This window comes from Echinops telfairi, unplaced genomic scaffold, assembly GCF_000313985.2.
Source record: "Echinops telfairi isolate 266 unplaced genomic scaffold, ASM31398v2 ScPeMD7_7424;HRSCAF=8462, whole genome shotgun sequence".
Classification (NCBI taxonomy): Eukaryota; Metazoa; Chordata; class Mammalia; order Afrosoricida; family Tenrecidae; genus Echinops; species Echinops telfairi.
In genome coordinates, this window is record NW_022111324.1 from 28,528,791 (window position 1) to 28,556,130 (window position 27,340).

The window sequence follows — 27,340 nt, forward strand, 5'->3', positions numbered from 1 at the left end:
CATCCTCTCCAGAAACTGGTCTTAATAGACTACAACATATGCAGAATCAAAAAAAAAAAAGCGATTGAAAACAGATTCATTAAATTGCAGGACTAAGATCTAATAAATTGATCATGTGATATTTATGGCTCATGATAGTTAATATCTGGGAATTTGCTATGTATGTACTAGATATTTATAAAGACTAGCAGTCCTGTCATTGTCCGACACGTCTGTATACCAGTATTAAATGTTGGCCTACACTTACTGACTGCTGCCCAGGTCTTATGCTCATTAATCTGTTTACCGTCTACCCAATGTTACTCATTTAGAGTCCAGTTTTCCACACTTAGGAATAGGAAGTACTTAAGAGATCTCTTGGCCTGGGATATAAATTGCTTCATAATTTAGGTTTAGTTGTCATTGATGTCTTATTTGTGCTCTCTTGGCTGCTTGCCCAGTTCCTGGTACTCTTATTTGGCTTGTTTCTGGTCCTAGTATGTACATTCACTAATTGGTGGCCTTTCACATATTTTTTGTGCTTGCTCTTTGCCAAGCATCTTCCTCAAGGATGGCTTCTCTCATGTTAATTGAGTCTTCTGGACACAACATAAGCCAAGGTTATCACTGCACACACATACACTCGCATTGAGTTTATTGATGTGCTTTAAGATTGATTAAAAAATTCACTTAAAAATGTCTAGTCGCCAATGTTAATGCAGAGAGTACTGTGTTAGTTGTCAATAAGGGTAAAAATGAAACTGTAAATCTCAATTGTTTTGAAATTTACAATGTATTAGGAGGGATAGGCATGCTCTGCTTTAAACAACGGAGCGTGATGACTCGTGAGCACGGCATAGGCCGAGCTCTCTGAGAGTTCAGATGGAACAAGCAGTGGTCCACTGGGGTGGAATGAGGCAGCATCCTGAAGGAGTGACCTCATGAACTGGCTTGAAAGAATTTTTAATTGTTGATAACCAGAGGTCTCTTGAGAGTTTGCATTTGAATGGGGTGAAATCGCATAGGTATCCTGATAACAAAAAGGCAACCCTATTGAGGAAGAGAGAAGAGTACTGATTAGTTAGAGGTTAGAAATCATGTAGGAAAGTAGTGGGAGATGAGGTAGAAAAAGTAGAGGAATGTCCTGAGCCCAGGTTCAAAAGCTAAAGAAACAACACTATTCTCAAAGTAACGGACAGTTGGGCCCAGAATTCCCATGACAATGAAAGACATGAACTTCACGTAATTTCTGTTAGCCTTCTAAAGAGAACGGCAGTAAGAACCTATTTTTAAAAAGGGAATCTGATAAAATGGCAAGTAATTAGAGCTCAGGAGTCATTTGTCCTGGTTTGAATCCTAGTTTGACTGCTCAAATCCATGTGACATTTACCAAGTAATTTATTTACCTTTGTTTTTCCATCTGTGAAACTGGGATAGTAGTAATACCTGTCTCACAGGGACATTGTGAGATTATTCATAACTCACACTTCTTGGATTAGTCAAATATAGTTGTCATTTTAGTTTCTAAACAATATGTATCAATTGTCTTTGACCTTACCAAGGAGACCACTTTGGCTACCTGCTCTTAAATCTGAGATGGGGTTTCATTCCTGGCCCCCAACAGTATCCCGTACGCTCAGATTTTCCTGAGAAGATGCCTCATCAGCACTTACTCTGGCTTGCTGACAGCATCCTCCCTATTACCATAGCCCGGTCTCGTCTGACTCGTGTTGCTCTCCTATTGTCTGAATTATGTGGCTATCCATAGCTTTGGGGCTATAGTTTGTTTAATTTCTGAGTCCTTTCTTAACTTTGTTAAGATATAAAGCCCTGAGTGGTCTCCACCTCATCCATACTGCATTCTTTTACTTCCTATTCTTGATTCTAACACTGACAGAATTCGGGATTAAGCACTTTTAAGCATGTTATATAGTGATCTGTTGAATAATGAACTCCAGTAAAGCTCACTTTAAAGATTCAGTTGAACTTCAGGGGCCACATACATCTCATAGTCCCCCAGCAAGCAGCCTTTGCTTCCAAGCCTGGCTCAGGGCATCCTGAAGGCTGAAGCCAAAGTTCTCCTGCTCAGGATCAACCACTGCATACTCTTCCAGGGGCAGCAAGCAACCAGCTTTGCGGGACTGGTGCAGCCAGTCTAGGGAGAGGATGGGGATACCTCGCCCCAGGGCACACAGGAACTTGGTCTTTCAGCGGATTCGATCCGTGACCAAGCGTGAGGCCTCGGTCACTGAGTGGGCCAGACTTGGGCTCACAGCCCGCTCTCCCAGAGCATCCACCACGCCTGTGAAGAGAACATTGGGGCGTCTGAAGCTGGGGCTCTGACTTCCTTTGGGCTCCTCCTCTGCTCTCGCTTCCTCTTGACTGGTCCTGACATCACTACATTCTCTTTCTTCCGGGCAGTCTCTTTTTGGGGTTCTTTCAGGAACTCTATCTTCGGGGGGAACTGCCCTCTTTGGGGCCGTTTTGGAAGTGGGGATGAATCCAGGGTAGGTAAGGTCCTACAAGCCTCAGAGAGTAGTAATCACTGGCTCCCAGGATTTCCCTTGATGCTCCATCCCCCTCCTGGCAGGGCTGCCTGTCCTCTCATCTGAGCCCCTGTTGACCTGAGTCCTGAAGCAGCAAGCCAACCCAGAGACCTTCAGCGTCTCCACTCAGAAGCCGGTGTCTATCCACCTGAGAACCCCCAGTGCCCTTTATGCCTCCTCAGCCTGTAAATAAGCTGTGACAGAAGCGCCTGAAAGTAGGTGCCCAGGCCTTTAGAAATTATTGGCGTATACTATGCTGTCATGGTTTGTCCTGAAGCGTGGGTGGGTCTGGGAAAGCTTAGGAGTAGACAGAAAGGCAAAGAGATTGGAAACCATAGATTTTTTTTTTCAAATGGCCATTAATCCATAAAATAGGAAGCAGGTGCTGGTTTTTTGTTTTGTTTTTTAAGCCACCTTGTTGTCCTTATTGTTCCTTGACACACATGGAAAGCCATATCGCTTTCTCCTCCCTGGGACTCTTACTCGTCCTCGAAAAGATGTGTGAACTTGAAGATAGGGTTTTAGAAGACTAAAATATTTTCTCCACTCCTGGCACTACCTAAGGAGAAATGTCTCACAAGCTTTGATTTTGCGCAAGTCTCTGCACTTTTCTAACTGCATTTCCAGTATTTACGAAATAAGAGTTTACAGTTAACCTCTGTGATAAATAAATCACTCTGCCTCGAAAAAAAAATCAGTTGAAGGGATTGAGTTTAGAAAGTGTCAAAATAGTCTCTTCCAAGACCTTCTTCTCTATCAGAAAATCTTCACATTTGAGAAGCACATCACCAACTAAAGTTGAAAACACATTTTAAAATGGAAGATCCTCTTTGACTAACGTAGTCTTGAATTACAGTCTCACTCTTCCCATCGTATATCATCTTAGGGAAATCATTTTACATCTCGTGCCTCCTTTTCATCGATAGGACAAATATGAAATTCTAGTTCTATATCAGAACAGTTATAAAAGTATAAATTAATAACATTATATAAACAATGATATGATTCACATTTAATGTGTCAATTGCTTAATTATCAAGCTTATAATTAATGTGTCTATACACTGTACTAATGATTTATTTTTTTATGTTTTTCGATATCTTCCAGCACCTCCAGTTTTCATACAAGAACCTACTGATGTGTCTGTAAACATCGGCTCTAATGTGACATTGCCTTGCTATGTTCATGGTTATCCAGAACCAAGGATCAAATGGCGGAGATCAGATAGCATGCCACTTTTCTCAAGACCCTTTTCAGTTAGTTCTGTCAGTCAACTAAGGACGGGGGCCCTCTCTATTTTCAGTAAGCTAAAGGAAATTTATTTTATGAAAATACATATGTGAATTATGCATTCATAATGTTGCATGCATAGGTATTGTTACATTGAAAACAGTGAGTTAATCTTGTCACCATGTTTTGTGCTTCCTCTACTTCACTTTAAAAGAGGACTAAAACTTTGCATTTTGGAATTACCTAGATGGGTTATATATACTCAAATATATGGCATTAGTTTGTCATAAAGACTTCTAAATCAAGATTGTTCCATTCCTCCTTGTTCTTTTCTATTAGAGACAACTTGGTTTCTTGATGGATAAATCATATATTTTATTGATTTTATAGATCAACTAAAAAGAAAAGTTGTAAAGAAAGTTATGACCAGTAGTCAGTTAATTTTAGTGAACTATTTTTGGCAAGCGATATTCATTAAGGCTCCTTGAAAAAGGTGTATCCATTTGAACCAAGAAATGCAAAAAATAAGTCAAATACTAAGTACCTTAAAATTTTTACCTATAGACTGTTAAGTAACTATACATTTGAAACCACTTTGCATTATTTCAAATAATATTAAGAATTTGGGGATTGTGGCACCAAAAGAGGAAAAATGTTTAGGTGGCTAATTGATTGTTAAAGGTCATTGAATCTTTCGGGTATTTTGTACAAAGTCTCCAAAAAGTGACTGTGCTGTTAAATAACAATATGAAATATACACTAGCTGTTTAGCCCTCACTCATCGGTGAGCTTGTGCTGCTGTGGGGCTTGCATGCTGCTGTGATGCTGAAAGCCCTGCTACCAGTAGTTCAGCACCAGCAGGGCCATTCGTGATGAGCAGGAGCTTCCAGACTAGAAACAGAATAGGAAGAAGGAAGAGAGGGTTCACATCTGAAAAATTAGCCACTGAAAATGTTGTGAATATCCGTGAAGCATTGTAAAGTATAATCTCAAGGTGTAATGGGCCCCTCAGGCTGGAAGCCCCCACAGTAGGAAGGAGAGGAGCTGCCTCCTGAAGGTGGAGGCATCCTTAATGACGTTGCTGAAGTAAAGCTTTCAGGACCATCATTTGCTGGTGGGGCATGATTCAATCAGAAGAAACAGCTGCACAAAGTATTACTCTTGGAAACGTGTGTCATCAAATATTAAATGAAACGTATAGCCGGCAATATCCTCGCCACTACTGAACTAAAGAGGATCGATGTTGGTCATTTTGAGTTGAGACATTTGCATTCTTAACATAGACTTTGCTAGGAATGATAATTTCAAGAAAAATGGTGGCCTGTTCATTGTCAATAAAAACATTCCAAGACTATCTCGAAATAAAATATAATGCTATCACCATGATAATATCTACGGGCCCACAAGTCCCATTAATATAACTAATATTCAAATTTGTACACTGACCATGGAAGCTAGAGATGAAAACTTTGAAGAATTCTACCAACTTCTTCAGTCTGAAGTCAAAGATGCCGTCAAGATGCACTGATGATTATTGGGAGTTGGAAGGTCAAAGCTTGAAACAAAAAGAAGGATCAGTAATTGAACAATATGACATCGGTGATACCAATGAAGCTGGAGATTGCATTATGGAATTTTGCAACACTTCTCTGAAAATACATTTTTCAACAGCATACGCAGACATTATACACGTGGATATCAGCAGGTGAAATGTACAGGAATTAAATTGACCACATCTGTGGGAAGAAACTATAAAGAAGCTCAGTATCATCAGATAAGGCCAGAGGTGAAATTCAGAACAGACTACTAATGGCTCATATGTAAGTTTGGGTTAAGTTCAGGTTAAATCTGAAGAAGACTAGAACAAGTCTACCAGAGCCAGAATATGACTTTGAGTACATACAAGGTGAATTTGACTTTGAGTATATACAAGGTGAATTTGACTTTGAGTACATACAAGGTGAATTTGACTTTGAGTACATACAAGGTGAATATGACTTTGAGAACATACAAAGTGAATTTAGAGAACACTCCAAACCAGATTTGATGCCTTGAATGTTAATGACAGAAGACCTGTCCGATTGTGGGATGACAGCAGAACATCACACATGAAGAAATCAAAACGCGATTACAAAGACAGGACAGACCAACGTGGATTTCAGAAGAGACTCAGAAACTTGCTTTTATGCAGAGAAGCTGGAAAATAATGAGCCACAAGAGGGAGTGAGCAGTCAAGCAGTGGGGGAGGGGTTCTCTAGTGGGGGGTAGGGGTTGAATTATAGTTTAGCTGTGGAATACAAAGTTAACAATCTGAAATATAAAACTTCACCTAAGTTACAGTAAATAAATAAATAAGCAAAAGAACAGAACAGCAAATTTCAAAGGACCACTCGAGACTACAAAGTGAAGTGTTACAATAAAATGTACAAAGAACTGAAGTTAGAAAGCCAAAAATGATGAGTTTGATCAGCATATCACAAAGTGAAATAAATAATGAAGAAAAAATGCAAGCCTTAAATTGAAAGATTATGTTAGTCCAGGTAGACTAGAGAAACAAATCCATGGACATTCATATGTGTATAAGAAAGAGCTTTATATATAAGAACAATTGAATATTGAGAAAACATCCCAGCCCAGTCCAGAATAAGTGCATAAGTCCAATATTAGCCCTCATGTCCGATACCAATTTATAAAATGCTCTTCATACTCACGAAACGCATGCAATGATGCTGAATGCAGGAAGATCACAGGTCAGTACGTGGGAAGTCTTGTGGGTCCAGTGGTGGTGTAAGCATCCCGGCACTGGCAGGGATCTTCACGTGACTCCTCCCGCTCAGGGCGCTGGCTGCATCAGTCTAGCGCCATGTGTCTTATCAGTAGTGTCTCACAGGAAGTGAGTTGAGAGAGAAAGTGTCTCCTGCCTCCAAGAAGGAAATACAGGAATTCCCAGAATCCTCGGGGGAAAGCCATGCCCACACAGAGGCCTCATTGGCTAACCAATGATTGACAGGCAGGCCTTCGCCCCTTCACTCATAAGCCTCTGAAATTGACAACAGATTATATAACTACTACAAATACTGAAGGATTTTATGGGGAAAATATTGAATGATGTAAGAAGCACCAAAGGAAAATAGAAATAATACATAGAGACACTGCAGGAAAAAAAAGAGGGGGATTAATGATCAACAGTTTCATGAAGTTGTAAATGATTATGAACTGATAATATGAAGAAAGCAGTTTAAGCAGCACTGAGCCTCAAAAATCAAACTCATTGCCATCTAGGTGATAACATGGGACAGGATAGAACTGCCTAATGAGTTTCCTAGATTATAACTGATTATGGGAGTAGAAAGCTACCCCTCTCCTGCAGAGTGGCTGGTAGTTTCAAACTGCTCGGTAGTAATGTTTCACATCACAATCCAATGTGCAGCCATTGTGCCACCAGGACTCATAAGCGGCCCTGAATGCATTAGAAAAAGTCAAGCCTCCAGGGTGGACTGAATGTGAATTGAAAGGTTTCATCAACCTTTTTTTTTTTTTTAACATTTTATTAAGGGCTCATACAACTGTTATCCCAATCCATACACACATCAATTGTGCAAAGCGCATTTGTACATCGTTTCTCAAAACATTTTCTCTCCACTTAAACCCCCGACATTAGGTCCTCATTTTTCCCCTCCCTCCCCGCTCTCCCCTCCCTCATGAGCCCTTGATAGTTTATAAATGGGTATTTTGTCATATCTTGCCCTGTCCGACGTCTCCCTTCACCCACTTTTCGGTTGTCTGTCCCCCAGGGAGGAGGTCACACACAGTTCCATGTAATCGGTTCCCTCTTTCCTACCCATTCTCCCTTTACCCTCCCTGTTAACTTATGTAGTGCGGGAGGCACTCACTAGTCTATATAATTTTGAGACATCTACCTGGCCAATTAGGAGTCCTGGTAGCACAGTGGTTAAATGTTGAGCTACAGATTGCAAGGTCAACAGTTTGAAATCACAAGCCTCTCTGAGGGAGAAAGATGGGGCTTTCTTCTCCCATAAAGAGTTACAATCTCACAGAGGCAGTTCTATCCTGTCCTATAGGGAGGCTGTGAATTGGCATTCACTCAATGCAGTTTGGATTTGGTTTGACCTGGCCAATTCACTGAAAGAGGTCCCTATTTGTGCTCATTCCCCCAAAAATGTGAACCAACAGAATACATAAATTATTAAATAATATCAGTGTCATGTGTCAGTAAAATTCTGCTGAAAATAAATGAAAAATGGTTGCACCAGTATATTGGCACAGAACCACCGGAGATTAAAGCTGAAAAATTCAAGCTGAATTCAGCAGAGTTCTTGGGATGAGGGAGATCACTGCTGATATCAGATAGAGCTTTGCTGAAAGCAAAATGCACCAGAAAATACCTCTACTTGTATTTTATTGTCTAAGTAAAGGCAATCAACTATGTGTATCATTTTTAAAATTAAGTGACATTGGGTGGAATGGAAATTCCAGGACATAATTGTACTCTAGTGAAACCTGTACATTGACCAAGAAGCAGTGGGTGGAACAGAACAAGGAATAATGCATAGTTTAAAATCAAAAAAGGTAGGTGCAAAGGCTTTATCTTTTCACCATGCACATTAAATCTGTATGCTGAGCCAATAATCTGAGAAACTAAATTATACAAAGAAGAACAAGGTATCAGGTTTCAAAGAAGGCTTTTTAGCAGCCTGCAATATAGAGATGATACAACCTGGCTTGCTGAAAGTCCAGTGGACTTGATGCACTTGCTGATAAAAATCAGACTACAGGCTTCAGTGTGGATTAGAATTCAATGTAAAGAAAGCCCAGATCCTCTGCACTGAGGTCATAGATGACATCATAGTAAATGGAGAAAGGATTGACGCGATCACAGATTTTCATTTGTACTTAGATCCACACTCAGCTGTCATGGAAGCAGCAGTCAAGAAATCAAAGGATGGATCCAATGCCTTTAGGAGAATATGCCGCACTGTACTTCTTTAAAGTGTTGATGAGTTAAGATTTAATTTTGAGAACCAAGTGGCACCTGGCCCAGGCCGTGATATTTACCATTGCTTCATATGTACGTGAAAGTTTGACAAGGAATAAGAAGACCAGCAAAGAACTGATGCATTTGAATTATGGCGCAGAATCTCAGGCATACCATGGACTTCCAGAAGAACGAACAGCATTGTAGGAAAGAGGAGCCATGTTACTACCAGATTCCCTCCCATGTACTTTGGACCTTTCAGGAGAGACCTGTTCCTTGAAGGTGACGTCACACTTGATAAAGTAGAGGATTGATGAAAAACAGGGAGCTCCTCAATGAGATGGATTGATACAGGCGCTGCAGCAATGGGCTCAAACAGCAAGGACTGTGAGGATGCAGAAAGCGCTAACCTGGCGATGTTTCGTTCTATTAAACAGATGGTCACTACGAGTCTGAACCAAGTCAAGGGCACTTAACAACACCTTAACAACTGTTGCTTACATTTGCAAACAAAATATGGACCATCTAATTAAAAGTATTTAAATATTCGGTTTTATGGTAGACTCCGTGGTGATGACAGACATAAAAGAACATGTGGTCACTCACTCAAGCATAAAAACAATCTGCAATCTGAGAGGAGAGATGAACTGGAAGTAGAGTGCCGCTCCCACCCAATCCTCACAGGCAGGCAAAGCAGCATGCATGCTCTCTTTCAGAAGGGTTGGTCTGCTATTTGGGAGGAGAGTTGAGAGACAGAGGGAATCGGGGAGGCTCATAATAGGGTAACGCTGGTAATGAAGACCAACCCAGTGGAAGCACAAATGAGACAGAAAAAAATATATAAAAGGAAATATGAGAGAAAATACTTTTTAAAGAGACCACTGAGTAATGACTTCGTGGATGTTTTGATTAAATGATCTAAAAGAAACTAGTGACTACAGGCTTTCTGCTCAGTAGCATGTTGTACTTCTTTACAAATCAGCCCAAGAGTTGATAAGATTAGCACTGTCTTGGTTAGAAGCAATGTCTAACTTATTAGCCTGGGGATTTGTTGAGCTCTCCTCTCCAAAAGAATCTTTACCTTTGTTTCCAATGGACACTAAGTTTCCTAAGTACAGTTCGGGAGCTGTATGGTTTTGATTAACATAGCAGTGCAAACTTTATCCTTGCTTTTGTCTACGACAATTTGAAACTGCACATGATTTAAAGCTCATTTTTTCTCTGTTGAATTTTTTTTAGTAGAAAAGACCAAAATAAACTACATTTATTTTACTGAAGATAATTGCAAAAATCTTAATCATTTGACTGTTTCAGTTCTTTTCCTAGCCGTCCTTTTGCACACAAAACAGACACACTTGTTACAGCTGCCAGCGTCTTCATCCCATTAGGCTCAATTCCCTCTTTTTATAGCAAATATTCTTTAATGTCCCTTTTACTGTTTTGAAAACTGGAAAGTTGGTGGTTCGAACCTGCCAGTCACTCTGCAAGAGAAAAATGAGGCTGACGTGTACTTACTGCTTCATAGATAGTATTGAATGAATAACTCATCTTTTATTTTTAGATTTATGGGCAAATGATAAAGGAACCTATATTTGTGAAGCTGAAAACCACTTTGGAAAGATCCAATCCCAGGCAACAATAACTGTGACAGGACTTGGTAAGATCAATTGAGAGTTTAGAATCCAATGTCTTCAGCATCACCCCAATAACTTACTATATCATCTCTTATTATTTGTGCCACTTAAAACGAACAACCAAGTAAATCATTATTAGACTAGCCTTCCTCCCAGCATTTCATATTGCATAAAATAGTAGAATTGGAAATAACCTCAGAGAACTTCTGCTCCAAGCTATCTTTTCCATCAGATACGATGAGGATGAATTTGGAAAAATTAATTTGAAATGTGAGTATATATTTAGAGTCAGAGTTCCTCTCTAGTTGTCTTCTTGACATTTATATTAAGAATGTATAGTCCACATGAAATTATATTTTGTGTGATAAAGAATCAATTAATTATAGTGCATTTTATTCCCAAGTGGTGAGACTTTTTTTTCCATCTATTTTATTGAATAATCTGTTTTGTTCCCACTGATTAAATTACATCATTGATTACATAATAAGCTTATATTCTTAAGTTTAATGCTCAGTATTCTGTTCTATTTCTCTTCCAGCAACACATTTTTTAAATTATCGTATCACTTAGTGTGATTTTAAAATCTGGCTTTTTTGAATTTGTTATGCATAAACAGTTAATTCACAACTTTTCCAAAAATTTCCTCACGGACTTCTCTTTATACGTCTATGTAAACTTTGAAGATAAACTCTGTTAGGGATTTTACTTTGATTTCAGTTGAACATGGTCTTTGCTCTCTAGCAACCAGGAGAAGACAATGCTTCTTTGCCCGGCCACGAGGGGCCACCTCATTTTGTCTGCTTAAGCTTTGACTGCACCCTTTCTAGATTTCCCTTCTCCAATACCTCCTGTTCTGTTTTTATTTATTGATTTCTGTTTTTAGATTCATATTTTAAAACCATTGCTTCCTTGATGCTACCTATTTACTCAGGTGCTTTCAATTATTGGAGAATTCATCTCCTGAAAACACTATGAATGTCCAGCCTTCCCTCCTCTGACTCCTGGGGCACCTTTACTCTTTATCCTCCACTTTGACTTGTCTTCCTGCCACTCTCCTCACTCACTGATGTTCTTTACCCCTCCCTTCAACTTCATACGCATCAATATTGATAAATTTTGAACCTGAAAGCTCAAGCTGTCATTGCCCCTTTAGTAGTTGTCTTGTCCTGTAAAATGTGTGCTTTCTCTTTGGATGAGACCCATGTGAAAGTGCTTGTGCTCTCTTGGCTACAGTCGCGCCTCTTATTGGAATCAGCCCTTCCGTGGCCAATGTAATTGAAGGTCAGCAACTTACTTTGCCTTGTATTTTATTGGCTGGGAATCCTATTCCAGAACGGCGGTGGATTAAGAACTCAGCCATGGTAAGAACATATTAAATGCATGTACGCACATTCCTGGTTTTCTTGAGAAAGAAGAAATTCTGATGACATTAAAATATTAAATCATATCGCATAAGTGCACAGAATATTTTTCTTTACTTCAGTGTTAACATGTAAATGCAGCTCATATTATTTTGGAATCAGTAAATTTGAGAGAGAATCAGTAGGATGATTTCCGCAATTTTACATTAAATTCAATGTAAAATACATTAAACAACTGAATCTGAAGCTTGTATTAACTAATTTTCTTAGCATATCAATATTTTTGTGCTGCCTCCCAGAAATTGTGAAATTTTGATATATAAATTCATGTTTTATACATGAGCATCATTAATATTAACCACCAAGGTTATAGATTTTAGCATGTACTATTTAAAATATGGATCTCTATTTTGTTATGGCTTTCTGTGTTTAATGTTTGATTATGAAAGGATATAAAAATTGTTACAGTTCTATGAAAATTTCCCATAAATATGCTGTATCTGGCAATGAATTTGCACCTTTTTCAGAGGAATTTTCTGGAAGTATTGAGACTCTCATAGTCACTTCTTCAACTATTTATATTCATGGTTGTTCAACTATGTAGCGGAAAATGTAAAATTTTCATATCTGAATAAAAATATGGAAAACTTGGTAATCACACTGAATAACAAATGCCCTTCAAGGTTAGTTCGGTGATATTTCATTGCTGAAGTCTCATAATTTAATATTATACACGCATGCCGTAGATGGAGAGGTGATCAATCGCTATGTCAAATCTCCTGCGGTAAGGTTTGTATGTGTAAGTCTTACATGAGGGACATTGCTCTCCACTCCGTGTATCTGCAATGTGACGAGGTGAGTGTTATGATGAAGTCTCTCACCTTCATGGCCAATGCTTGTCTAGGTGCCAAGATGCCAAATGGCTTCTTTGGAACAGGAGGTTCTTCTTGCAGAACAACTGTCTAAACCAGAAGTGGAATTGGGGTTGTGAGTGCCATTGGAACACAAAACAAGTCATGTTGCCTTTCCTTTCCCTTCCCAGTGTGCCCGCGATTCCCAGTCACGTGTTAATAGGCATAATGTTTTGTCATACACACAGATTTGACACAATGAAAACTGATTTGGGTAACATCTAATACTCATCATTCTTTTACTTTAAAATATATATTTTTAACCCATGTGGGGGGAAAAAAGACCAAATTTGGTTTAGACAATTTAAAAAACTTAAAATGACTTTTTTTTTAAAGTTGGTCCAAAATCCTTATATCACTGTGCGCAGTGATGGGAGCCTCCATATTGAACGAGTCCGGCTTCAGGATGGAGGCGAATATACCTGTGTGGCCACCAATGTTGCTGGAACCAGTAACAAAACCACCTCTGTGGATGTGCATGGTAAGACACTCACCCGTTGTTTTGTCTCCAAACCATGGTCAAGTATGGTTAATGTATTTAAACCAACTAGCTCTACTGCTGTAAGGATAAGACATAAGTATTTTAATTGTCATCCTTATTACGAGCTCTATTCTTGAGCAATGTTTATATTGTTGATATTGTGAATGCTGTTTCCAGATTTTTCTTTAAATGAACATGGAAAGGCAACCCTAGGAGTCACCAGCTAAGGATAGCCAGGGCTTTTGTAAGTAGTTTCTTACTTGATAAAATGAACTCCGCCCTTGGACAATTCTGTTTAAAAATACATTTTAATTTCTGGCAAGTTGGGACTTATTATTTTGAGCCACCCCAAATTGCTATTTCCTCTTGGATTGTGCAAAGGAGCCTGGCCTTATTAATGGCTCCTTTGTGTTTCAACCAGCAGGGACTTAAACTCTTCTAAAAGTCACCTCACGTGTACCAAGCAATCTTCTGGCATGTTTAAGGAAAGGTCACAAATAAGAAAATCCAGAAGCATTCTTTTCCCATTTCTGACTACCTATTACCAACTTTACACATCTCAAGAATAAGTGATAATTTTATAATTTAAGAAATTGTCATAATTTTTTTATGTATTTCCCTCAAGGAATTTATAACATTCCTTTTTAAACTATGTGGTATTTAAAATGATTTTGTGTACAGCACTGGATATCTTGCAGAAGTAAAGTAGCATGGAACATTCCTTTTTTAGTAGTTAATTCAATCTTTCTTTAGCACATGAATTGGAGAATCACTTCATCCAGTTGTTTCCAAATTTTGTTTTGTTGGTTAGAAACTGTAATGGATGAAGATCATCTGCCTCTTTTATATCTACTTTTCCTTTTAAACAAAACCTTTCACTTTTAGCCTTGTGCTGAGTATTCACCAAAGTTCATGGGATATTCTTGAAGAAATAATATTCTGATAAAATACCAAACAACGGCAAATTAGTTATAAAAGAGTCAGTATCTAATGTCAGCTCTGGATATGGCTAAGTAATTTGAAAGAGGCCCAAACACGGCTAAGTAATTTGAAAGAGGCCCAGTTCCTGGATTTCCAAACACATGTGTAGGGATTGGTTTGAGAATGCTTCTCCCTTACCTCCACCACCCCACCATGTATCTTCCATTTGATCTATATCACATGCCTGGAATATTGTGTCAAGAAGATATTCCAAACCTAAATATGCAGATGGGTTAAAAATTGACAATTATTTGTGATGTCTGCTAGATGAGAAAGGTGCAACAGAGAAAACGTGTCATTTTTGTTTTCATGATGTGGTGTCTCATTATTAGAGAACTTTTGGGACATTACAAGACCATGCTTGGTAAGCAAAGAGCTCTGTAGCCAATGTAGTTGGCTTTGAGTTGGGTGTGGTGAAGCACTAATTTCTCTAGAAGGCTGCATTTATGTTAATTAGCATTGCCATTCTTTCACTAATCTTTTTAAGACTGCTCATCAAAGGCTCTAACTAGTTCTAAAACAAATGAATGAACAGAGATTATAAAATGACAAAAGAGTTTAATTGAGATTTTGATGCATATAGATTGACTATCTTGGAAGAAAGTGTTTTACCATACCTAAATGTCTTCTTAGTGTCAAACTGTTGCTTGAGTTTGTCATTTTTCTTCATAACTGTCAAATTCATTTTGCATTTATGAAATGGCTTATTCAGTCCTCCCCTAAATTGACAACAGAGTTAAAGTCGACTGCTTTGTGATCCTACACATGAAATGACTGGCATTAGAGAGTCGCCTGGCATGCCGTATTTGGGGCTTGAAATGTGCTGCTGACTCCTTAAGAACAATCATGTAAGATCGCAGCCAGTCACGGGATACGCGTGTGTGGGAAACCAACTGTCCCAGGGAGCTTCCTCACTGCAGTCTTGGGTGTCTCTTAGTCAGACAAACTTCTACTCCAGGGTAGCTATGGCAACAATCTAGCTTCAAGGCAAAAGACTATGAGTGAGGAAGCTCTAAGAAGATCAGCCTCATCTCTCCTGAGGATAGGAAGAGAATGTGCTGGTATTTATTGGGCTTTTATTGTATTTTTTGCAGTGTGAAGGATTTTCATGAATGGGAACTTAATTAAACAAAACCATCATTTCAAACACATTGACTACTGATACATTTCCCCCCCTCCCCCAGAATGAAATGATCAATAATCTTTCTTTTCCTATATTTATATTTACATAACTAAATTCTTCAGTTGGTTTTTAAAAAATGAAAGTGATGCTATTCTTCTTACTGAAGAAAAATTAAGAATCCTATATGTAATTTTTTAAATGTAAATTTCCCAGACCTTTCAAGCTTTATTAAGTTCCCTTTAAAAAAATAGGTCCTCTTTAAAATGTTAGTGTAGTAGTTTAGTTAGTAATTTGTGTATTGTATTGACAAATACTTAACATGTGATGGTTAAACAGCCCATTTCTCTATAGGTGGATTTAAGTCCACTCATTGTAACTCAATCAGAAATGCCATTCAAAGATGTATGTGAATTGTGTAACTCTCAGGGTACAATTTTCTCTTACTTTTCCAAGAAAAATTAATTTCCTTTGCCATCTATTATTTTGATTAGGAAGGTCAACTTTTTGTACCCCATTTGCTATTTGTTTATATCTTTAAAAAGCTCCAGATCCTAACTATTGTTTTTCTTCTTTGCTTAGCACATTTACTAGCCAATTACTTTAGATTTCTATCAAAAAATTTCGTCTTTGTTTTAAGTACTGAAAATGTTCATCTTTAAGCATATGGGGCTAAACAGAAGAAGAGGTACTCAGATTGACATTTCTGCCTGCTTTTGCAGTTCTGCCAACCATTCAGCATGGGCAGCAGATACTCAGCACCATCGAAGGTATTCCAGTAAATTTACCTTGTAAAGCAAGTGGAATTCCCAAACCTTCCATCATCTGGTCAAAGGTAAATAGCACATCTAGTGATGTTTTTTTTAAATCCCTGGGTGGTCCAAATCATTAGTTTGCTCAGTTTCTAACCAAAAGCATGGAGCTTTGAATCTACCAAGGAGAACTTTGTAATAAAGACCTGGGAATATATATTCCTAAAACCAGCCACTCAAAAATCTTAAGGATACAATTGTACCCTGACACACAGAGGATGTGTCATAAGACTGAGACTTGATGGCAACTGTATTGACTTGATGGCAACATTATGTGTGCGTATGTTATGTGCTAATCAAAAATGTTTGAATATCTTCAGTCATACATGAACTGGAATCCCACACCAATTCCCGAGATCAAATTCAACATACGGGAATTGCACATGAATCACCCTGGAACAGTGCTTCCAAGGATTATCAACCACTGCTGTTTGGTAGTTGATCCCTATGCCTTTCTTCAGAGGGGCTTCTGTGCAGACTCAAACCTCCTACCATTCTGTTGGCAGCCAAGTGCATTAACTGTTAATACCACACACGGCGTCCGATTATTCCACAGAAGAAACCAAAGAGCTGAAGGCCTTTACTAACTCCCCTTCCTTCGCTCTGCCTCACTTTCTCCCTCTCCTACTCAAGCCAACAGAAATCACTTCCAAATAACCTTTTGTTCCCTGTAGGATCAAGGATTCACCAGAATGAATCACAGTATTCGTGGAGAATCACAGTATTCATGGAGAATATCTGCCAATTTATCACTGGATAAAAATCGAGCGGCATATAGGGTGAAGCTTGGTAGGGATCCCAGGATAGAGCTGCCATAACCTCAGCAATGTGCCCCCTCTTCTGTGCAAAGATTCTTTACCAAGCAGGAAACTCAAGAAACTCCCACGTCCAGAGTATTTTATTGGCTTTGCTGCATAGTCATGATTGGGTCCCAGTTCACAGTCATGATCAAGGCTTCTTTAAATATGAATTATTTATGAAGCCATGCCTCATACCCTTCCTGGGGTTAGCTAAGGAGGAAGTCTTTATAACCTGACCAACCCCTCCCTCATTTGCGGGAATTTTCAAATGTAGTCTGTTGATTTTAGATAACAAAGCCATCTTGATTACCCAGGAAATGTCAGGGATTATCCATCAAGAACCAAGGATAAAGGACCACCATATTTTAGGTAAGCCAATTCATTACCACCCAAACATATTAACTTCCAGTGGATTATGACTCATAGCCCAAAAGTATGCAGAAGAGGATGCAGAAGGAGCGATATCCTGGCTAAGGTTAGTTGGACCTTGGCTGAAAGAAGATCATAACAGGAAGATGTTTACCTGTGTTTTATTGACTATGTAAAGGCATTGCATCATAACAATTTGGATCATAATGATTTATGGGTAATGTTGTGCGACATGGGGATTCTACAACATTTAATGATGTTCATGCAAACCATGTTCACAAAACAAATGGAAATTGTTCAAACAGAACAAGGGAGTGCTGCGTGGCTTAAAATCAGGACAGGTGTGGGAAGGTTTATCCTTTTAACACACTTATTTAATCCAGATGCTGAGCACGTTGTCCAAGAAGCCGGATTTTCTGAGACAGAATGTAGCATCAGGATTGGAAGAAGACTCATCAACAGATGATCCAACCACATCTGCAGAAAATGAAGGGTGGAAGCACGTACTGGTGAAGATCGTAGATGCAGTCTTCAGTCTGGTCACCCCTCACCAAGAAGAAAACCAAGTGCTCCTGACTGAAGGAATACGCAAGGCCAGAGTAAAGGGAGAGATCATTGAAGTGTCAACGATGCCATTTTCCTTTCATAAAGTTTCATTTTACTGTTGTGCATAGAAATAGCAGAGAAGACCTTACCAAGTATGCTGCCTTGGGCAAATCCACTGCTTAAACCACGTTAGTGTTCAAAAGCAAAGATGTACTTTGATGGCTAAGGTGTACCTGCCCTTTGCCATATTTTCAATTTACTAGTACGTATGCAACAGTGGCACGGTGAATTAAGGGGGAAAGACCAAACAAAACCCGGCACCTGTGGATTGTGGTGTTTATGAAGACAGAATATTCCATGGACGACCAGAAGAACAAACAAATCTGTCCTATAGCAACTACAGCTAGAATACTTCCTAGAAGTGAGAACAGTAAGATTTTATCTTCGATACTTTAGAAATGTTATCAGAAAGGACCAGTCTTTGAAAAGGGACATCATACTCGATACAGTGGAGGGTGACAGAAAAAAAAAAGGAAGCCCCTCAATGAGATGGCTTTGACACTGTGACGGCAATAATGGGTTCAGGCACAGCTGGGGGTGTGCGGGGATGCAGTGTTTCGTTTTGTGGAACTGGGTCGCTGCGAGTTGAAATTCACTTGATGACACCCAGGAACAACAATGACACTTCATCGTTATGAGTGGTTAGAACTTCCATGTCTTTTTCAGGGAGCCAGTTCCATCCTTACATGCTCTGTGTCCCTCCAACGCAGTTGGACCTCTCTCACGTGGAGTCTCGCAGCGAGGGGGCACCCGTTCCCTGAGGAAGTCTTTCCCATCTTTCATTAGCCATAAAGATGGCACACTTTCTGAACATTCATTTAAATCAGCAAGATAGAACATAATATAAAATGATTCCCAAAAAAAAAAAAAATGATTCCCTAATAATGAAATGTGGCATAGTATTAATTAGTGTTACATTAAAAATATTTTAGCATCCTAGCTAGTTTTATCTACATAAAAATCTCTGAAGGTTTTTTGATGGGACAGTGGTTGAACACTTAGGTTCTAACTGCGTGGTCAGCGGTTTGCAGCCAGTGGTCAGCGGTTTAGCCATCGGCAGCTCATCAGGAGAAAGATGTGTCATTCTGCCTTTGTCAAGAACGGCAGTCGTAGAATCCTATGGAGTAGTTGTACTCAGCCTATAGGATCACAGTGGCTTAGCATCTACGCAACGGCAACAGATATAAAACTCTCTCATTGTGAAGAAACAGATGTCAATATCTGTAAATTAAATAGTAAGGTTAACCTTTTATTTTATACTGTTTACTGGACACAAAATTTTGGTGGTGTCGATACCCAGACTATGCTGTTTCTAGCTCTTAGCATAAGTTGAATGCATTTTAGTAACTTACAGAAAGGAATGTCCTTTCTCAGGTGGACTTTGTGCTGCAGTCCAGCACGAAGGTTGATTTGGGTTCCGGAGCCTGACTGAGCGTGTTTCCAGGCCAGTTGTAGCCCTGACAAGCTCTGCCCTCAGACAAGTTGCTTTACTCCCTCTCAGGGCTGAGTACCCCCATGTGTGCAGGTCTTTATGCACATTAAGAGTTCACTCATGGTAAGCGCTCAGAACAGCATGAGCCCTAGCACGCATACTCATGCTGCCATCCTTTGTTATTACAGTTCTCTCAGTCTAGTGGCTCTGGAATGAAGGAGACCGTTTGGAAAGGAGAAACATCACCCTACGGACCTAATTTTTCCTCATTTATACCTTTCTTCAAATCGACATTTGAAAACATCTAGTATTTTCTTTTTCCTCCTTTTTCGCTGTCTCTTCCAGACATGAAGTCACTACTCCTTGATTATGTTAAAACACACTTTACCCTTATGCTTTGCAGAAAGGAGAGCTGATTCCCGCCAGCAGTGCAAAGTTTTCTGCTGGTGCTGATGGCAGTCTGTATGTGGTGTCACCTGAAGGCGAGGAGAGTGGGGAGTATGTGTGCACGGCCACCAACGCGGCAGGCTATGCCAAGAGGAAAGTGCAGCTGACTGTCTATGGTGAGGGCTCCTGGAGCAATGTTTTCCATTGGCACTGTCCCATCATTGCCAGAACTCACAGTCCTCTCGAAGTCATGTGACCAGAGGACTGTACCCCTAAAGTGAACCGCTCCCCTAGGCTCATATTTTTTATATTTTTTACAAGAATGCACTCTTGCTGCCAACCCAAATCTCCTCTACTTGGGCTCTGACTTTAAGGCAAGGTAATTGTATAGCCTTTCGGAGAAATTGTATGGTGCTTTTCCCAAGGAGAATGCTTCTTGCACCCAACCAGCTTTAGTAACACCAGTTAGTTAAAACCCCCGAGTGAAGCCAAACCTCAGCTATGTTTCAGTTAGTGCTGTGCCTTGAGGGGTTGCTTTGCAGAGGGCAGACTTTAAAAGGCATTTGCAGCTGAGCCCTCCATTGTATTTCGAGGGAAGAGCTGAAAGAAATTTTTTTTCATTTGTCATTTGTTTTTGGTTTTTTTCCTGTTACCTGTCACCATAAACATATTAATGAGACCGTTGGATATGCCCTGAAACTTTGAAATATACAGTATCTTTGTTTATAAGTAAATGCTGTGTTTTCCTTTTTATGCACTCTATCCAATCCTCCATAAATGTTTGATTTTAGTTAGGCCCAGGGTGTTTGGAGACCAGCGGGGACCTTCACAGGAAAAGCCTGTGGAGATCTCTGTGCTTGCCGGAGAAGAGGTGACCCTTCCCTGTGAAGTGAAGAGCTCACCTCCACCCATAATCACCTGGGCAAGAGAGAGCCAGCTCATCTCTCCGTTCTCTCCGAGGTAAGAGGTTGAAATGAATTGCATGATGCTGAAACAACAGCCCGTAGGGACAAATGACAGGGCTGGGATGGGGATTACAGATATCTCAAAATGGACATTTAAATATGAAAAAACAATCAAAGTACATCTGAACCTACGGAAAATGTGTGCGTATATGTAATTATTATCTAATTCATTCTATTCTATTCTAAATACTAACACCCAGCTTCGGCATTTCTCACTGGTGCACATTTTAAAAAATTATTATTAAAAGTTCCTCTTATTGGGGGGCTCTTACAATTCTTATAACAATCCATACATCCGTTTTATCAAGCATATTTGTACATATTTTGCCATCGTCCTTTTCAAAACATTTTCTTTCCATTGAGCCCCTCTTTTTACCCTCACCCTCACCCTCAGGGCCCCTTGATAAATTATAAATTATTATTATTTTCATATCTTACACTGACTGCTATCTCCTTCCCTCATGGTTTCTGTTGTTCATCCACCTGGGTGTGTGTGTGTGTGTGTGTGTGTGTGTGTGTGTGTGTGTGTGTGATTATATGTTGATCATTGTGATCGGTTCCCACGTCCTCCCCTCTTCCCCCCACCTTCACCTACCCCTCTGGTATTGCTACTCCCATTACTGTTCCCAGCTTCTGTATGTTGTGAGCTCTTATCTCTTATCTGTACCTGTGCACAGGCTTCCGTCTAGCTTGCAGTGAAAAGCCGGACTGGGGTCATGAGAGTGGGGGGGTTGGGCAGCCTCAAAGAACCAGAGGAATATTGTGTTTCATTGATGTATACTGTGCCTTGGTTTACTCACCCCTTCCTTGTGACCCTTCTGTGACCCCTCGTTCTCACCAATATGTTTTGTTTGTTTGTGTGTGGTCTTTTAATGCCTGCTACCTGGTCCGGGCAACACCTCATGATTGCACAGGTTAGTGTGCTTCTTCCACGTGGGCTTGTTGCTTCTCTACTAGATGGCTGCTTGTTTAACTCCAAGCCTTTAGGACTCTAACACTATATCTTTTGATAGCCGGGTACCATCTGCTTTTCACATTTGCTTATGTGCCCATTTTGTCGTCAGCGATTGGGCCAAGAAGGTGACCATCACAGAAGGCCAGTTTGTTAGAACAAAGTGTTCTTGCACTGAGTGAGGGCTTGCGCAGAGGCCTGAGGTTCACGCATTAGCTCAGTGTATTGCCATATAACTATATGTACCTAGGCCAATACCTCTATTTTTATGAATTAATGTATTTACCTATGTACACACTTATCCTTATAACTCTTCCATAGCTTTGCTTGCTAGATCTTTCCTCTGTTTCCTTTTACCTTCCTCCTGCCCCACCAATATGCTCTCCCTAATTCTGCCTCTTATTAATTCCTCTCAGCTAGATTGTTGTTGCTCCAACACCCCTAGGATTTCTAAGCCCTCCTTGATGTTGATTTTAATTCCCTAATTGTGCTGCTGTCTATGGAGTTGTTTTCTCACCACTCCCATATCCCACCTCCTTCTCCCCACAAGTCCCTCTGGGGCCATAGGTCCCATTGCTTCTCATGCATACCTTATATAAGCAGGCAAACCAACAATAGTAGAGACCAAACAAAAAGATAACAAAAGATTGAAAAAAGCAAAAAAGAAAGAGGAAAAAAAGCATACATAACTCCAGGTCTCTCCACTGACCTTTATGACTATCTCCCCACCGGTCCTGGGGGAATTCAGGAAGCTGCCATCCTAGCCTGAAGTCTGTTTGAGGGGCTCTTCAGGGGCTTTGTGGCATATTTTAAGTATTGATTAAAATGAAGCCTGTTTGTAAGTAAATATTTGTTAGTACAATGTATGTAGCACACATAAAATTCCAGTCATCCTGTGAGAGCAATAAAGCATAATGTGCACTCTGTGTCTAGGATTTGACTTTTATTAGATGGTTTTATAAATGTCTGCCTTATGAACTCCTGCTACAAATCAAGAGCCATTGAGACAATTAGTTTGATGGGTCAAGTGACAAGGAAAGTAAAATGCAGTCTTTGAGAGCACAACCTTTGATGTCAGGGAGTTATGAGTTTAAACTTATCTCCATTACGGAAAGCTTGTCTGAAACTTTTGGCAATTATTTCAGGGAGTTCTCTCTCAACTTCAAATTTCCTGTCTATAAAACAGGGATAATGCATACCTGAAAGAATTTCACACCTTATATTTGACATCATCAACCTCCAGTTCTCCATGAGTGCTAGTAATGACTGTTTCAATTCTGCATCATGCCAACGTCACGACGGAATAAGAATTATAGCCACTAGCGATTGCCTGCCTATTAGAGTTACTGAAGCATATGCCTATTTACAAAGCTATAAATTCATGCTACCCCATTTTCTCCACTGGTAAAGGGGAAAAGAGGAATGACTTTACGACTTCATAATTTTTTTTTTCAAAACTCATGGCTTTGAATACCTTTGAATAAAATAAATACATTAGCACAAACTCAATGTTCCTTTGTTTCCTTTCTCCACACACTAGCTCTTTCCTTTTTTCCCAGGAGCAAAACCCAGTGCCAACTAGTTGATTCAGACTCACAGAGAACCTAAGGGGCAGTAGAATTGGTCCTTCAGATTTCTGAGACTGCCAATCTTTATGGGAGTAGACTACCTCATCTTTCTCCTGATCTCAGGAGCAAACGCTATCACAAAGTGGGTGTGTTGTGTGTACGAACATACTTAAATAGATTGAGTATTGTTTTCTGTATTTTTAATGTTTGCTTTGCGAATCTGTTTTACATTTGCATGTCGTAACAAATATTATCTTTCAACTATTGGCTTTATGATGCCAAAATTTATATTTTTATACATGTAGATTTAGCTTATTTATTTTAACGACTTTGCATTTATAGTCTGCATTTTATATATGTATTCCCTTACTTGGGAGAAAGACTGGGCTTTCTACTCCCACAAACCATTACAATCTCAGAAACCCCAACGGGGTCCCTGAGCGGGGAGCACTGGCTCAAGGGCTGTGAGGGGTGGAAGATTCCCCCACTTGGGAGAATCACTATTGTCCTGACCTGTTTCTGCTTTCCTCTGGTGCTGCCCTTCTTTTTCTCCTTTCTTTCCTTTTTGTTTCTCATTTCATTGAATATCTTTATATATGCTTTTTTACATATAAATGCATGGATTTCTCAGGCCCTGTATCTGGAATGACAGTCTGGGTAGAGCGAATGTCTATTTTCAGCTTTACTGGTGCTCTATGGAGGTGGCCTGAGGGCGTGCAAAGTGGTTACCCCTGGGCTGCTTGCTAAGCTCGTCATCAGTTTGAAACCACCAACCACGCTTTGGGGAAAAGACAGAGCCTTCTAGTCCTGTGAAGAGTCATGGCCTCAGAAACGCACAGAAGTTGTGTTCTGTTCTATCAGCACTAACATGATGGCAGTGAGGGTTTTTGTTTGTTTGTTTTGAGTATTATATGGGGGAGAAGTACCCTAAATTCAAATGCATTTTGCATTTGAAATGAACCAAATCAAGCTCACTGTCAGTGTGGATTCTGTCTTAAACGGGACAAGAAAAGACACACACGTCATCAGGATAAGGGAGACCATGTGCATAAGGCCATGGAGATAGCCAAGGCATTCACAGCCATGCGACTAGTTATAAAGACTATGGAAAACCAAAGGAATGATCACAAGATCATAATTTGTGGGAGATCAAGTCATTCTGCAGTCACAGGCAGGTCTACGAAACTAGGAAAGGGGCCCTGGTTGGGTTACATGCACTACTATAGGATTGCTCTGGGATTCTGATCACCGTAGTTGGGGTATAACTGGTAACCATGCAGCTCTGATACCTCCATTACCACTGAGTGCATGCCCAGAAAAATCCTTCTGGGTGAGACTGACATTCCCTGGGCTGTAATCCACTTTCCAGTACCCTATTTCTGAGGGCAAAGCTTTTTAGATGACAAGCCATTGGTCAGAAAGAATTCACTGAAGGCTCACTTTATGTCAAGACTCAAAATGGATTTAGAGCTCTCACTGGAAACTAGCCTTCCACAAACCATGTGCTCAGAATTTAAGTGCTACTACCCTCCGAACGAAAGTCACTGCCATGTGAGTCAATATCAAGTGGCCCTAGCGGACAAGATAGCACTGCCACTGTGGACGTCTCAGGTTGTAACTGTTCCTGGAACCAAAAACCCTCATCTGTCTCCCATGGGGCTGCTGGTTTGTTTGAACTGCTAACCTTGCCATTAGCAGCTTAGTGTGTAACCCACTTACTAGGTGCCATCCAATGGGTTCCAGCTCACAGTAAGCCTCCAACAGAATTAAGCATGTTTCCTCACAGTTGTTTTCATGTTTGATCCCATGGTTGCACCACTAGGTCAAACCACCCAGCCTAGGGTCTTCTATTTTTTCACAGAGAAAAAAAGGACCAAGCATGACGTCCTTTCCCAGGACTGGTCTCTGATGATGACCTGTCTCAAAGTATATGAGCCAAAGTCATGCTGGCCTTCCTTCTGAGGCTCCTTCTGGCTGCATGTCTTCCAAGACACTATTGCTGGTTCTTTTGGCCATCCGTGGTACTTTCAACAGTCTTCCCTACCACCGTAATTCAAATGCCTTGATTTTTCCTTAGTCAAGGTGCAATCACTCCGTGTGAAGGATAAGTCTGTCTGCTCCCATTGTGAAAGATAGTCTGTGAAAGATACGTCTGTCTGCTCCCATTAAAATGCGCAGGCTCCGAAACCCTAGCGGGTCCTTATAACTCAGCATCAATCCTAATGGCAGTCAGCTTTTGGAGGGGTGGTTTTCAAGCAGGACCGGGCATTCTTTCACCTACTTGTTGGCCATCTGTGTTCCCTGTAAATTTGCCTCTCTACATAAGCTTAAGAGCTATCTAGTGAAAAGGTCATTCCTGATTGAATGGTAGACTTTTTCTCTTTGTTCTTAATATGCTTTGAATACTGTGTCCATTGAATGTGTTAAAATACTTTCTCTATTACAAATCTTTAAAATTTATTTATGATATGTTTGCTTGTATAAAAATGTGAAATTATCATGTACTTTAACCCATGAATCTGTTTGTTTTTGTGTCTTCATCATGAGGCTTTATAAACATAACTGTTGCTTCCATTCAATGGTTTTAGATTTTAATTTTCATATTTTGTGTTTTAACCGGCCTGAATTATTATTCTATGCATAGTATTAGATATTGACCTAATTTGATTCTTCCACGTGTGGATATCCAGTTGCTCAACACCACTTTTACTAATTTAAAGATCTGTGGTATAGACCGACTCAGCGGTTCTGCAGAAGAAAGGCCTGGCTGTCTCAGGAAGCCCTAGCAATTGATGGAGCACCAATATATTTTGACACAAATGGATGCCATGACTCAAAGTCCATTAGACAACAGATGGCTTAGTTTTTTAATTTTCTTTTTTCTTTTTTTAGTCCTTAATTTATTTGTCTATCACTGGGCCAATATCATGTAGCCTTAGTGGTGCGGTGTGGTAGGTGTTCAGTTGCTAATTTCAAGGTCGATAACCCAAACCTACCAGCTACTACTCGAGAGAAAGATGAGCTGTCTTCTCCATAAAGTTTTACAGACACTCTATTTAGGGTCAGCATAAGTTGTAATAGACTTTAGAGCTATGGCTTTGGGTTTCTGGGTTAGAGCCAATGGCACACTTTATTTCATTTAGTTTTATGTAAAATCTTTTTAGTGGGTAGGTCCATCTAGCCTGTTCCTCTTTAAAGCTGTTTTAACACAATTATTGTAATAACATATTTCATATGTATAAACAAGTCTGGTTCACCCAACTACATTATCTCACCCAACTACATGTATTCTCATATGATGGGGGGAATATATTTAATACATTTCAGGAATACCTTCTTTGACCTTTATTTTAATACAAAGATTTTTAATGAAACATTGGAGAAACATAATAAAATGTCAAAATAAATTAAAATTTACTAAGATATACATTTGCTTTGTACAGATGCAACTTTGTAAAGCAGAGGAATGTAGAATTATTTGGCAATTTCATGCCATTAGAATATATTTAAAGGTTGATAGAAAAAAACTGGTTTTGTATTTGTCAAAACATCATACCAGATGCACAAGATCATTAGGAAACTTCCTGATCTTTAAGACGTATGAGGGAGCCCTGGTGGCTAGTGGTTACGCCTTGGGCTGCAGTCCGCAAGGCCAGGTGTTAGAAACCACCAGCTGCTCCCCGGAGAAAGATGGGTCTTTCCACCCCCTTAACAATCCTAGACCCAGAGACTCCCGGCAGCACTTCTAGCCTGTCCGACAGGGTCACTGGGAGTCGAGGTCGACTCCATAGCAGTGAGTGTTGAAGGAGATGTCCAGAGGTGTCATTAGCGATGGCAGAATGCTTCTCAGAAATGCCTGAAGAGTAGTATTTTCACAGGCGAGCACAGCTGCAAGGGAGATAGTTAAATTCTTATGTCTACCTATGGTCTGCTATGTGATTTCTTTTTTTTTAGACACACGTTCCTGCCATCGGGATCAATGAAGATCACTGAGACGCGAGTTTCCGACAGTGGGATGTATCTTTGTGTTGCCACAAACATTGCCGGGAATGTGACTCAGTCTGTTAAGTTAAACGTTCATGGTGAGTCTTGAAATGACGTCATATGATAACTCTGTGAACTAGCCACGAGGAAAAACCATCATGCCAGTGCCTTTAGGCTTTAGCTCCAATTAGTTTTAGAATAATTATATAAACATTTTCTAAAACTT

At 39.9% G+C, this 27,340-nt stretch overlaps 1 protein-coding gene across 1 annotated transcript in view; it reads left to right on the top strand.

Moving 5' to 3' along the window:
- The window catches only part of HMCN1 (hemicentin 1), a 562,350-nt gene that overhangs the window by 287,662 nt on the left and 247,348 nt on the right, over nt 1–27,340 (top strand). The window contains exons 16-23 of the mRNA XM_004706670.2: nt 3,633–3,827; nt 10,313–10,408; nt 11,619–11,746; nt 12,994–13,138; nt 15,962–16,074; nt 19,662–19,821; nt 20,437–20,605; nt 27,085–27,212. Of these exons, the coding sequence (XP_004706727.1) occupies nt 3,633–3,827; nt 10,313–10,408; nt 11,619–11,746; nt 12,994–13,138; nt 15,962–16,074; nt 19,662–19,821; nt 20,437–20,605; nt 27,085–27,212 (1,134 nt within the window). The remainder of the gene's footprint in view (nt 1–3,632; nt 3,828–10,312; nt 10,409–11,618; nt 11,747–12,993; nt 13,139–15,961; nt 16,075–19,661; nt 19,822–20,436; nt 20,606–27,084; nt 27,213–27,340) is intronic.